At 42.6% G+C, this 14,956-nt stretch overlaps 1 protein-coding gene across 1 annotated transcript in view; it reads left to right on the top strand.

Annotated features, from left to right (window-relative positions):
- wdfy3 (WD repeat and FYVE domain containing 3) overlaps nt 1-14,956 on the top strand; it is a 120,060-nt gene that overhangs the window by 87,836 nt on the left and 17,268 nt on the right. The window contains 15 exon segments of the mRNA XM_034216627.1: nt 544-621; nt 825-1,055; nt 3,953-4,121; nt 6,348-6,511; nt 7,559-7,707; nt 10,289-10,409; nt 10,521-10,606; nt 11,259-11,339; nt 11,627-11,681; nt 11,775-11,894; nt 12,889-13,006; nt 13,296-13,402; nt 13,851-14,004; nt 14,095-14,186; nt 14,275-14,487. Of these exon segments, the coding sequence (XP_034072518.1) occupies nt 544-621; nt 825-1,055; nt 3,953-4,121; nt 6,348-6,511; nt 7,559-7,707; nt 10,289-10,409; nt 10,521-10,606; nt 11,259-11,339; nt 11,627-11,681; nt 11,775-11,894; nt 12,889-13,006; nt 13,296-13,402; nt 13,851-14,004; nt 14,095-14,186; nt 14,275-14,487 (1,938 nt within the window).

Here is a 14,956-nt window from a genome sequence, read left to right as displayed (position 1 = left end):
AAGTACAATGTTACAATTAAGACAGTGATCTTCCTTCCATTTCGATTTGTTTTCTTTTAGTACTAATCCATTCCAAATGAAAATAAATAACATTAAGAAAGAGTGCATAACAGAAAATCCAAAAACGATATAAACAATATTCCTCTGCTTCATGGTTCATTCATGGGGGAGTATATCAAGCACTGCCATTTCTTATATAAACGGCCTACTGATATGAACGTGAAAAGGAGCATACTATGGCCCCTTTAAACCAAATAGGGGTGAGAGGGGATTTCAGGGATTTCCATATAATGTGGTATTTTATGAGGATCCGTACCAAACGCGTTTTTTTGTTTTGTTTTCTTTAGTCTGTAGTAAATTATTTGATGTCATGAATATCTCTGCATCTTCACAATACTTAAATCAACATTTGATTTGAACAGATATTGTGCTTCCTGCGATTTGAGTATTGCACTTGTCCATATTGCCATAATTGTGCAGCCATACAATAATTAAGGTATGTTTGTCAGCTATCTCACAACGGTGTATATTTGTGTTTAACAGGAGACGTTCCAGTGGATGTTCACACACATTGCTGTTGTTCGAGACCTGGTGGCCATGCAGTACAAAGAATATCAAGAGGTACCGCACTCAACACTCAAGTTGTATTTATTTTTTGTTCAGAAACAGTGTGTTCACAAAGACTGTAAGCTGGTTTATTGCAGATGATTCATTACAGCACAAACTGACAGCCTGTAACCGTGCAGGCACATTTTCACAGGCTGATGTAGCAGCATGTATAATTTATCGTTTTCAAGTGACTCATCGTTCCCTCCATCTCCCAGCGGCAGCAGAACGCTCTGAAGTACGTGACAGAGGAGTGGGCGTCCATCGAATACGAGCTGCTGCGTGAGAGGGGCCTCTGGGGCCCGCCCATCGGCTCCAGCCTGGACAAGTTTGTGCTAGAGATGACGGAGGGGCCCTGCCGGATGAGGAAGAAGATGGTCCGCAACGACCTGTTCTATATCCACTACCCATTCATCCCTGAGCTGGAGCCAAACAGCAACTCAGCACAGGTATTCAGCTTTAAATCTGGATTAGTACGTTGCCGTGGTCTCATTTCTGAATATTTGATTGGCCGTGAGGAATGGCACAGTGTGCTGGCATGACACAGTCTCTGCTGCCTGATAGTCATCTTGCTTTCTGACGCTGCAGGTTTTAATGAGCAGAAGAAGATTTTCATTCAATCATGTGGACAGATCAGTGCAAACGGATATACTGACTTAAGCATCACAACCACGGGCACGGGTGTGCGTTCCAGTAATAAATAGCACTATATCCCTGAATTCATTTTCTTATAAAGAATAAACAGATATTTGTCCCCTGGCTGGGGATGATTACAGGAGTAGCTAAGGATTGAGCCACTCTGTCAATAGTGACATATATGTGCAGCTGCAGCACCAATCGGGCACTTACGAGAAATGAACGGTGTGTAAAGACAAAGTTTAGAAGCTGAAGCTCAGAAGCACTTCAATGATCCTGTCACATGAGTATAGTTAGCTGCTGTTTGAGAGCAAAGTGAATCAAACACGGTTGGCTTATGAATAAAACATTTGTATAGGACATAACATTAAACCCTGTGAAATAACTTCTCTGTAGAATTAAATGAAGCAGCCATGAGTTCAACATCCTCATCCTCCCTCTTTTCACGTTCTCCAGCCCTCTCCTCCCCCTCTGGTGCCCCTGGTTCCCTCAGCCCTGGCTGGGGTCCTTGCCCAGGTACCTCCCATGGGATAAAATAATTGCCGTTGATGCCTGGTGTGACCGCATGGTCGAGAGAAACGTGCAAATCAGAATAAATGCTTTTTCAGCAACAACACAGTAACAATTCCGACTTGTGGTGGAGTTGACAGGACATTTCTCTGCGTGTAAATATATTTGCTTGTATCTCCGTACATTTGCACGTGAACATGCATATGTTCAGCTGACCCAGGACTAACCATGTGTGACATATACATGTAAACTAAATATTCATCATCCCATATTCTTCTTCTAAATCAAGATAATGTCCCTCAGTTGGAAGTGAGTATGATCAGGTCACTTTGAAGGACCTGGTTCAGATGTTAAAGGTCCCATGTCATGGCCATTTCTACTGATCATAATTCCATTGTTGAGGTCTACTAGAATAGATTTATATTGTGCAATTTCCAAACTCACATTGGTTTCTCATACAGCATCTCTGTATAGTATGTGTATTCACTCTCTGTCCTGAACGGCTTGTTGGAGCTCCTGCCCCCCCTCCCTGTGAGTCCAGTGGCCGTCTGCGAGACAGCGAAACCCAGCCCGAACACACACATACACACCCGCAGCCTGGCTGTGAGTCCGCGCATTTGTTTATGATAGTATCGTTCGTTCCGGTGCACTCCGGCAGGACTATAGCACATCGAGATTAAGATTAAACAAATTTCTTTCACTTGGGAATACACTTAACTATGGAGAACCAGATTTGTGTAAAGTACTGTTCGTGGTAATTTGAAAACAAATGCCGGTGGTGGCAGACACACGCGAACACGCACACAGAGCGGAGCTGAGCACACACACACACACACACACACACACACACACACACACACACACACACACATCATGCGCCCCGGTGACAGGACATCTCCTTCATAAAGCGAGGGGGAATACTCAGTTCGATGTGTGTATAGGTGTGTGTGGTTAAACGTAGCAGCCTCAATCTCTATTCAGCGGTTCTAGTGAAGTAAACAGTAAAAGGCACAGCTCTTTGCAGCTGGTGCTGCTCTTCTCAGATTCTGCTGAGTTACACGTTACTGCCTCCAGTGCCCTGTACGACGAAGCCAGTTCAACAGACCCTGGACCTGGATATGTTCGATTTACCCGGCTTAACTAACCCTAACAAACGCGATGTCGATAAGCGGTCCTACGAAGCTGGTTATCAACTCAGTAAATCAACCAGGGTTTCTCTGTCCGGCTGAGAGCGCGCTCACGTGAAAGGGACGGGGTTAGCAACATTTGACCAATCACAAACATGGAGACGCGTGCTGACAGCGCAGCGTCATACTTCATGAATGAATAGTGTAAATAGCAAATCCTGCTTCGTAGTACAGGCCACTGGTGCCGCTGAGATTTCATAAAGTGAAGGAGGTTTTCCTTCTATAAAACAGCTGTGTGCAGCAGATACTGTGAGTCACGGACAGGAATCCCTCAATTTAAATAAAACGAGGCCACGCTTTAGTAACTCGTGCGCACGCTTTATTAACTTGTGCGCACACTTTATTAACTCGTGCGCACACGCTTTATTAACTCGTGCGCACGCTTTAGTAACTCGTGCGCACGCTTTATTAACTCGTGCGCACGCTTTATTAACTCGTGCGAACGCGAAAGTAAAACGTGGCCACGTTTTATTTATGTTTCTCTCAATGAACCCTCCAGGGCTCCGTATAAAACACAAAATGATGCAAATATAAAACACAAACGTGCCAAAACAAATGCAAATGTAGAAACATCTTCACAAACTTGCCAACACATGCGCAGCTGTTATAAAACGTTATAACCGCCAAACGTCAACAAGCGCTCCTGTCCCCGGTCTCAGTGTTTTGAGCTCCTTGCAGTGTTTTTTATTTGCAATGTTTTGTATTTGCTGCGTTTTGTTTATGCAGCGCTTTTAGTCAATTCTGCCATGTTTCGTCAAGTTGGTAAAGATGTTTCTTTATTTGCATGTGTTTTGGAACATTTGTATTTGCATTGTTTTTGTTGTAACACGTTGGCCCCCGTCAGCCACCATACTGTATGAACTGTATTAGAGAACTTTTTAAATCCCCGAAATGTACAACAAAATCTACTCGTATACACACAACATATTGAGACATGACTGACTCATTATGCTCATTAAGCACAAGTGTTAATGTTACCAACTCACATCCATTCTGTTTTGTCCCTCCTCCAGAAGCCTCTCCGTTACCGGCGGGCCATCAGCTACGACAGTAAGGAGTACTACGTGCGTTTGCTGTCTGGAAACCCTGGCATGTACCAGCACTCTGTGGAGCACACCACAGAAGGAGAGACCACCCAGCATGAGCCTGAGCACGGAGAGGACACCATCGCAAGAGTCAAAGGTACAGAGACGACCCCAGGGAATGCTGGCCTGTGACCTGATTTTTGTATTTCTTTTTTTTCCTATGCGAAACACTTAATCACAACTAAAATGATGATGCTAATGAGGTTAGCGTCAATCTTCAAAGTACACAGTTGTAATGTTAAAAGTGGCCATGATGTAGAGGAAAGTGATCAGATGGGTTGCTCTCATCTATATCCGTGTCTCTAATGAAGTGGGCGCCGTGGGTATTGTAGTATTTTATATCAATCAATCAATCAATCAATGTTTATTTATATAGCCCAATATCACAAATGTTACATTTGTCTCAGTGGACTTTACAGTTTGTACAAAATATCAGTATGACAATACGACACCCTCTGTCCTTAGACCCTCACATCGTACAAGGAAAAACTTCCGGAGAAAACCCACAGTTTAAAGGGAAAAATGGGAGAAACCTCAGGGAGAGCAACAGAGGAGGGATCCCTCTCCCAGGACGGACAGACGTGCAATAGATGCCGTGTGTAAATTGAAAAGATAATACATTTGCAACATAGGTAGTCCAAATGTTTGGAAATGCATGTGTGTATAATAGTAAGATGAATCCACGAGGATATCCATCCAGGACCTATGATCCAGGACCACAGCCACGACTCAAGATCCAGGGCTCGCGATCCAGGACAGAGGAGCGCAGGATCATCCATGACTCCGGATCCCGGCGTATATAGACACCAAAAAGAAAGACATTTGGGGAAGCTGGGTTAATCGGAACATGAGAGTACACAGGTATAGACAGAGAGAAGGAAGAAGTAAGATGTCCCCCGACAAACTAAGCCTATATCAGCAAAACTAGGGACTGGATCTAATCAGCCCTAACTATAAGCTTTATCAAAAAGGAAGGTCTTAAGCGCACTCTTAAAAACGGATAGGGTGTCTGCCGCCCGAACACAAACTGGAAGCTGATTCCACAAATGTGGAGCTTGATAAGAAAAGGCTCTGGCTCCCATTGTACTTTTAGAGACTCTAGGAACAACCAACAACCCTGCATTCTTGGAACGCAATGCCCTAGTAGGACAGTAGGGTATAATGAGTTCTTTAAGGTAAGATGGCGCCTGCCCATTAAGGGCTTTGTAGGCGAGAAGAAGAATTTTAAATTCTATCCTGTGTTCTATAGGGAGCCAGTGTAAGGCAGCCAGAACAGGAGTAATGTGGTCCCTTTTCCTAACTCTGGTTAGTACACGAGCCGCAGCATTTTGAATCAGCTGAAGCGACTTGACTGACTTCTTGGTACACCCTGATAATAAAGAGTTACAATAATCCAGCCTTGAAGTAACAAATGCATGGACTAGTTTCTCTGCATCGTTTTGAGGCAAGATATGCCTGATTTTTGCAATGTTACGTAGATGGAAGTAGGCGGTCCTTGAAATTGATTTTATGTGGGCGTTAAAGGATAAATCCTGATCAAATATAACACCAAGATTCCTTACAGTCTCACTGGAGGCCAAATTAATGCCATCCATAGTTAGTATATCCTTAGATAATTTGTTTCGTAGATTCTTCGGGCCAAGTACAATAACTTCAGTTTTGGTCGTGTTTAACATCAAAAGTTTAAGGTCATCCACGTTTTTAAGTCCTTAAGGCAGTCTTGAATTTTATTTAGATGATTAATTTCATCAGGCTTGATTGATAAATATAGTTGAGTATCATCCGCATAACAATGAAAGTTTACAGAATGATTCCTTATAATATTGCCTAACGGAAGCATATATAATGTGAACAAAATAGGTCCGAGCACTGAGCCCTGTGGCACTCCATGGCTAACTTTGGTTTGCGTGGAAGATTCATCATTGACACGTACAAACTGAGAGCGTTCAGATAGATAGGACCTAAACCAGTCTAAAGCAGTTCCCTGTATGCCAACTAAGTGCTCTAGTCTTTGCAATAAGATATCATGGTCGATAGTATCAAATGCAGCACTGAGATCGAGCAAAACAAGAATAGAGACACGTCCCTTGTCAGAGGCTATTAGCTATATCCACTGACTACTGACGTCGCCACTAGATGACTCGGCCTTCTCATGAGAACAATCACATTTCTGTAATTTGATTGAATTTCAATGTATATTCACATTAGCCAGTTACATTGTGATAGTTGTAATCGCCTGGTGGTTTTTAGATAGCACAACTTTTGTTTGTTTTCCTTCTTGGTTTGTGCTCACACTGAAATCCCTGTTTTCTCCTCCTTGCAGGCCTGGTGAAGGCTCCTCTGAAGAGGTCCCGGTCCACAGCGGACGGGGCCGACGAGGACAGCCAGGACCAGCTTCAGGAGCAGCTGCTGGAGTCAGGGGGCCCCGAGGAGGAGCAGAGGACCGACAACACGTCCCTGCTGCGCCTCCTGGAGGAGGGAGAGAAGGTCAGAGATGGACACAAACACTGGGCATTTAAATCACAACATTTCCTTCGGCACACATCAGTGTTAAATACAGAACCTTTTTTTAAATGATTTCGTAATTTGTGTAGAAATGTATTTAGGTTATTTTGGCAAAATTATATCAGTGAAGCGTTATTTCTGCACTTTTATAAGTCCTTTTTAAAGCATAGGGCTGCCTGTTTTTAAATATGTGGTGCGTGTTTTTCCAAAAATTTGGAAAACAGTTACTTAGAGTATGTATATATTTCATATTGACATGACTGTGTACAAACAAATCCAAATGTTCCTGCAGTTTGGGAACTAAACACAAATTATTCAAGTAAAAAAAAAAAACCTGTACAAATATATTTTAGATGACATAAGACTATGATTCAAATGTCAAAGGTTGTCTATTGGCACTAATAACTGTGGGATCTTCAAATAATACTATTAGAAAAATGAACTGGTCAAGGGTCATTTATAAAAAACAAGTAATCACATAAGAAGTCATCAATCACACATGTAAATTGACAGTGTGGCATATCTTTACTGATAGGGCTTACTATGTCACTTAACTTACATTTTTGTTTCTAACATCGGCTTATTCACAAACGTGCTTTTTAGTTTTTCACCAGCAGTTACTCAGGAAATCGTGAGCTACACTTTTGGGGTTGCAGTATTCTCTGAAATGCCAATCAATAAATCAATCTAGATGAATGAAAATGAGCAAAGAATAAATAATGTTTCTATGGATAATAAAAAATGCGGTTGCTAATAAGTGATTCAATTAAACTACTAAATGTGCCGCGCCCTTTACAATGTACCCTGATTTTTCATAATTCTCTATTTCTCTCTTTATCATCAGGGTATTGCTGGCAGCCATGTCCGCAAATACTTAAAAAAAGTTTTACAAACACTTTCGAGCCTTCCCACTTTACACACAAGTAGTGACATTTTACTTGAGGGATTTAGACCCAAGACTCATTTTTTAGAATCCTTTCTTTCTCTAAACTTAATGAATGCACTTGTTTCCTTTGTTCTCTGTTCCAGATTCAGCACATGTACCGCTGTGCCAGGGTGCAGGGTTTGGACACCAGCGAGGGTCTGCTGCTGTTTGGGAAGGAGCACTTCTACGTCATCGACGGCTACACCATGACGGTGTCCAGGGAGATCAGGGACATCGACACGCTGCCCCCCAAGTAGGTCCAGGCTTCTGTCTACCTTAGTAGCAGAATCTGAACTTTACACCAGGGCTGCATGGAGTCATCCTGGAGCTGCGGCTCACACAGTTACTGTATTCTCCTGCCCTGAATAAAGCATGACATCATTCCTCAGGGCGCTGCAGTGGGAGTTTGCCGGGATGATGTCATTTTACTGATAGAGCATGCGTGTGAAACTCAGAGGAGATTTGACCATTTATCTTGTGTCTGTCTGTTCCTCTGAGACACAACGTGAAAACAGACAACAGATGCTGCTTTGATTTAATTGAGTTCCCCCTCAGGTGTTTTACTCTCATCAGTCCTATACAAGAGAAACGTGCGAAGGCACACTCAATTAGCTCACAGTGTGCGAAAAAGCACACGTCCCACCGTCCGCAACGTGTTATTTACAATACCGGACAAGTAGATCTTTCAATTAACTTGTCCGATGAACAAGTGACTTTTTTCGCCCTTATTTATTGACAAATGATTGATCAATTCAGTTTACAAAAGGCAGAACTCATTCGCAAATTGTCCGTGTCCACCATTGTTGTGGTTTTGCTTGTCGATTCCTAAGGAAATGCATCTCGCCGCTTTCTGTACAGTTAGACGGGGGCGGGGCGGGAAGTGTAGCACAGTGGCAGGTTTGGGAAGCAAAACTCGGTTCAGAGTAAGAATAAATAACAATTGTCCGGTACAGGGATTAATAAGAGTTGTGAGGACAGGAGGCGAGGCCGAGCCCCGCGGACTGCAGCTCTCTCTCTCTCTATGCTCCGTATCAGCTGATCGCTGCATGGTGCAGCTCAGCGTCTCTCTCTCTCTCTCTCTCTCTCTCTCTCTCTCTCTCTCTCTCTCTCTCTCTCTCTTTCTACACACAGCGGATCCGCTGCCCGATTAACAGCCTCATCTTTGTCAAACTTTCTTATGTTCTTTCTCTAACACGTAATGAAGGTTATTAAGTGTTTTAGCTCCTGTGTTGTTAATATGGACCGCCATTTCCTTTATGAAGTGAAGCAGCCTCCCTGTCTGTGTCCTCGCGCTGTCCTCACATCCCCGGACCCCCAGACTTGGAGGAGCAGGGATGTCAGTATTGTTTATGAAGCAGGGTATAGAAAGTACATTATTGAAATGAAAATACTATTTATTTACTTTTACAAACAGTGAGCAGCTGGGCAGCTGCAGCATGTGTATTGCAGGACATGGGTTGGACACACAGACTGTGTGGTTGGACTCTGTCTCACAGGCAGGTTGCAGTGTAACATCAGAGGAGACTGGGCCAGTTGTACATTCTCAAACTGATGTGAACTAACTAAACAATTATTTTTATATAGTTGTATTCAATAACCGTAACAAAATTAAACAGTATGAAGTGATTTGTAAATAGGAATACAGATTTGACTTAATGTTTTCATAAATATATTTTTCTCCCAGTTTGTCATGGGACTTATTTTTACCCTCTCAAAGAACCAGAACCGAAAAGCATAACCGGAATCGAAAAGCATAACCGGAATCAAAAAGCATAACCGGAATCAAAAAGCATAACCGGAATCGTTCAAATCCAAACGATACCCAACCCTATGTGTGATGCAGTTTAATCTTACCGCTCACGTGTCGTAAAACCGTGGGAAAATGTCAAATACGATGCCGATCGACTCTCTAAAAACGCTGGCTCATATGTCAAATCAATAAAACATGATATTAATGTGACAGTTTATAATCCATTGTTTCCAAATGTATCAAATAAAAACAAAAAAACTTCTTATATTTTAGTGTTTAAAAAAAAAACCTCATGTGCATTTGAAATGTTGACTTGATTAAAGACATTTCAGAATGTGGTACTTTATCTGGGATTTTAAACCTCTTTAGAAATGCTTACACATGAAATGATAAATTGAATTAATTATGGTATTAATTGCCACATTCATTTATAAAAAGCAGTAATAGTATTCCATTGTATTTCTGCCCAAATATTCATGATCATTTGTCAAATAAGGAAATATGATTTGGAGATGAAACTTTCATCATCATTAGTTTTGCAACACTTTTTTTTAACAATATTTCTAAAAACATTAAATTATAAATTGAACAAATTATTATTATTATTGCCATATTGATTTATAAAAAGTCATTCCATTTGTTGAATTATTCTTAGCATGCAGGTTGAATAAAGATATATGAAGTAAATATCACAATTACATAATAAAGTATTTAGCAATGTATCAAATAAAAACACGAAAGTTCTTATATGTTGCCTACTGTATGCGTTTGCCCAATTTAACATGTTCATAATAATTTGAAAAAATGTATGCTAATGAAAGACATTTGGATAAAATGTTTATACAATACAAAGGGGCTTTATTGGCATGACCACATATTGCACTATATGGAACTTTTATGAAATTATAAGTGATAGTCATAATTGCCACACTGACTTAAGAGCGTTAAGAGTATCCCCTGCATTTTTTGTCATTAACGGTCCTGTAGGTGCTGCTGTAATTGTTTATGTGAAATTACAGTACATAGTGCTGAATGGGTTAAATGTAACTTAGTCGACACTTAATGCTTCACTGTCTGTGTCCAGTTTGCACGAGGCCATCATCCCCAGAGGAGCGAGGCAAGGACAGAGCCTGCTGAAGAGAACCTGCAGCATATTCGCCTATGAGGACATCAAGGAAGTGCACAAGAGACGCTACCTGCTGCAGGTCAGTGCCCCAATAACTACCTCTACCTAACTAACTAACTACCTATTTCTAGTGTTTAACTCGCCACTTGTTTTGTCAATTTGAAATGACCTATATGTCTTCCCCTTTCAGCCCATGGCAGCAGAAGTCTTCTCTGCAGATGGGAGGAACTACCTGTTAGCCTTCCAGAAAGGAGTCCGCAACAAAGTTTACCAAAGGTACTGAACGCACCTGAGGCTCGGAGTGCCTGTTGCCGAACTGTAAATGCTGCTCCTTTTCATAAGCAGAGAATATTATGAAACACTTTAAAGACACCATATTATGCTTTTGGTGGTTTTGCCTTTCCTGTAGTGTTATATAGTGTTTGGTGCATGTAAATGGTCTGCAAAGACTACAATTGTGGGAGTTCCCCCCCCCCCTCCCTGAAATGCCTCCATAGGAATCTGTTGTTTACTTCAGTAACATAATGACATCACTATGCAACACTCATGCTTCTATTTGCTAGCCCTACAACACATTGTACCTGTTAGGCGTTTTGTGCTTTTTCAACCCTCGTAAATGGATGCGATGAATTAGTTCTAATCGCCTAAGATACGCTGCAGTTTTCTATATACTCAGGTCATTGGTGTATACAGTGTAGCATTCAGCAACGATTCAGGCTGGATTCATTGGTAGAAAAGAGGGATTTTACACAGGTTACTGCTGTGTATTAGAATACAATCCTCACAGAGGAGCTTGTAAGCCTCTTATAAAGCATCACTTCTACTCCCAGTAGATCACTGTAATGCCAGTCATCCAGAAATGCTTTGTAAATGAATGCAGATGGAACTGTATTTTCTTGTGTAATATATTTTTTGTCACCACCTGCAGGTTCTTGGCGGTGGTGCCTTCACTGGCTGACAGCTCCGAGTCGGTTTCAGGACAGAGGCCCAACACCAGCGTGGAGCAAGGGTAACACCGCCTCTGTGTTTGAAGATGATTTATGGCAGATACCTAAATCATACATAGTCATATTTGTTAACTTCACATTGTTGTGATAAATGACTTGTTTTAAATGATGGATATGGGTTTCTGTAGTCACGTATCAAATGAATGACCTACATCTACAGGGTTACATAAAGAATAAAGACTCATTTGGTTCCACCACACATTCGTACAAACTGAAATCCAAAATGTTGTTTGTTTATAAAGTAAAGTACTGATGTATTCAACTACCTGTCTATCCTGGTGCTTGTCAGATCTGGGCTCCTCAGCACGCTGGTCGGAGAGAAGTCAGTGACTCAGAGATGGGAGGTGAGAAACTAGACCAATGTTGTTCAGTTAAGCACCTTAAAAGTATAGAAGTGTCAAACTATAAGCAATGTTTTCTTACTGTCTGTTTTCCAGCGAGGAGAGATCAGTAACTTCCAGTACCTGATGCATCTGAACACGTTGGCAGGACGATCCTACAACGACCTCATGCAGTACCCCGTGTTCCCCTGGATCCTGGCCGACTTCGACTCAGAGGTGAGTGCAGCATCCGTGGAAATTAAACGTGTCAACAGCAAGAATCCCCCTTTAGGGCGTGTGTCCACAGAGCGCCTCCTTCTGGCAGAAATGAGGACAATCCGCGTACAGAGATAAAAGTCACACACTTACCCGCAGAAGCATTCAGGTTTCACCAGCCGATGGGCTCAAACACGTGTCATCACGTGCGTGCGTGCGTGCGTGCGTGCGTGCGTGCGTGCGTGCGTGCGTGCGTGTGGCTCTCATAGGAAAGAACGAGACCCCGTCTCCGACGCTGTATCCAGTTCTTATTATACATCCATGGGTACCGGGGATTATTGCATCTGGTTAGCTAGCTATGCTAACGAATATAAGGAGCTTATTCTACAACCAGGTGGAAGAGAGCTCTCTCCTGTCAGACTGAGAGGTTCTGATAACCTCAGCTCAGTCAGATAAAGGCACACCTTTATATGATCATTATAGCTATAAAAAAAATAAGAGAATAAATGAAAAACAGGTATAAAATACTATATGAAAGTTGAAAAGTTAGAAAAAAGATAGGATACTAAATACATTTGCACACATCTTGTGTCCATATCTTTCTGTTTGGGTGGATACATGCGCGAAACATAGTGATATTAATGTGGATTTGGCACTTCATGTCAAAAAGGTTGCTGACCCCTGGTATAAAGTATTACAAAAGCCAGTACACATTTGTATATATATTTTTTAAGATATTGTGTAAATTGGATATAAGTGCATATTGCACTTAAGCGTTGGTAAAGCACAAGAGTGACATTAAGTCTATGTTGGCGTGGTGGTCTAACAGGTCAAAAAAGGCCCGGAGCGGCCGCATAAAAGATGCTCGGAAAAAGACGCTTGGTCGAGCACTTTTTCTACGGTCGGCTGCTTCCGACGGCATTGGCTCTATTTTCAATCAATTGGAAAAAAATGCTCTCACACTTTTTCCTGTGTTGGTAACGGCCCTGGTGTTTGTGTTGGGGATGTAAACCAGGAACTGGACCTAAACAACCCCAAGACGTTCCGTAACCTCGCCAAGCCGATGGGTGCCCAGACCGACGACAGACTGACGCAGTACAAGAAGCGGTACAAGGACTGGGAAGACCCCACTGGTAAGACCTCCACACAACAGACAGTGTTTAACATGAGGGAGTCAGGGAGATCAGAGATAAAACAGAGTTAAAGAAATGTATTTGAAGCGGGAGGGCAGAAACAATAGCTTCTAAAATAGTCCCCCTCCAGTGAGTTATCCAAGTACATCGTTATTGATCACAGGCAATGGTTTTTTGGACATGTTTGTGTTTAGAAGCCTGAAATAAGGTCTGTGCTCAGAAGATCTTTTTGTCTAGGTTGTGTTTTCATGTTCCAGTATTGTTAAAGTGTTGTTTTCTGTCCTACCAGGTGAAACCCCAGCATACCACTACGGCACACACTACTCATCAGCCATGATCGTAGCCTCCTATCTGGTCCGGATGGAGCCCTTCACTCAGATTTTCCTCAGACTTCAGGTTTGATTTGAACTCTCCTCGTCTGGTCCAGACTTATCTAAAGAGGGAAATGTATTGTTTCTTTAATTACATTCTATCAGCTTTACATTTAGTCGTTTTCAGTCCAACTGCATACGTTAAAAAGGCCCTATTATGCTTTTGGGGTTTTCCCATTCCTGGAGTGTCCTATATAGGTTTGTGTGCATGCAAATGATCTGCTAAAGTCCCTGCGTTTGGTTTCTCTCTCACACACATGAAAATGAGCATAATATGTCCTCTTTAATGGCATTTTTCAGCTTATGTTATGTTGGCTCTGCTTTTGTCAGGTTTTTTTTTTTGGGCCTAATGGAAAATATAACTATCCTTTTAGGAAAGCAAATATTATTTTACAACCGTAAGTTCACCTTAAAGCCTAGTGTCAGAATGTCATGTCATTTCATCTGCCTGTATGTGTGTGTGTGATCACCAGGGAGGACATTTTGACCTGGCTGACAGGATGTTCCACAGTATGCGTGAAGCCTGGCTCTCTGCCTCCAAACACAACATGGCCGACGTCAAGGAGCTCATCCCTGAGTTCTTTTATCTGCCCGAGTTCATACTCAACGCTAACAACTTTGACCTGGGTCAGTATCGGAAAGCGTGGCCAGTTGATCTTATTGAGAAAAATGGTGGATACTAACGTTCTGTCTGCCTTCTGTTGTGTGATGTCACAGGGGCCAAGCAGAATGGCATCAGGCTGGGTGACGTCATCCTGCCGCCCTGGGCCAAGGGAGACCCACGGGAGTTCATCCGAGTGCACAGAGACGTATGAAATGAACACATTTGTGATGATTCAGGTTGAGTTTTCAAGCGAGTACACATTAACCTCTGTTGTCCTCCCCACCTGTGTCCAGGCTTTGGAGTGCGACTACGTATCGGCCCACCTCCACGAATGGATCGACCTGATCTTCGGGTACAAGCAGCAGGGCCCGCCGGCTGTTGAGGCGGTCAACGTCTTCCACCACCTGTTCTACGAGGGTCAGGTGGATATCTACAACATCAACGACCCGCTCAAAGAGACAGCCACCATCGGCTTCATCAACAACTTCGGACAAATCCCCAAACAGGTCAGATACGGGCCTATGTTGGAGTACAAAAGGCCACTAATGCTCACAAAACTATAGGTTACTTGCGTAACCCCAGTTCTCAGAGTAACATGAAGTGAGATGTCTCACTATGGGATGCGCCTCATCGCAGAGCAAACAGAAGCATCAATCTCATTACGCCAATCCTGATTGGCTGGAGATCTTGACGTCAGCGTCAGGGAAATCACCCCCTATAAGTAGCTTGCGCCACAACGCATGCGCCATTCAAAATAAGCACCTCTTCTCGCTTCACCATAGCAAGGAGGGCCGTCTGGTGAGACATCTCACTTCATGTTACTCTGAGAACTGGGGTTACGCAAGTAACCTATAGTTCTCATTCATAACACTCCGTTCGATGTCTCACTATGGGAAATTGTAGCTCCCATATTGCCAGACGAGCTTATCTCGAAAATCACCAAACCAACCAGAACTTAACAGGTAGAGCTCTGAC

This window comes from Gymnodraco acuticeps, unplaced genomic scaffold (genome assembly GCF_902827175.1).
Source record: "Gymnodraco acuticeps unplaced genomic scaffold, fGymAcu1.1, whole genome shotgun sequence".
Taxonomy (NCBI): domain Eukaryota; kingdom Metazoa; phylum Chordata; class Actinopteri; order Perciformes; family Bathydraconidae; genus Gymnodraco; species Gymnodraco acuticeps.
The sequence above is the reverse complement of the archived record's forward strand: the minus strand, read 5'-3'. Positions and strand labels throughout refer to the sequence as shown.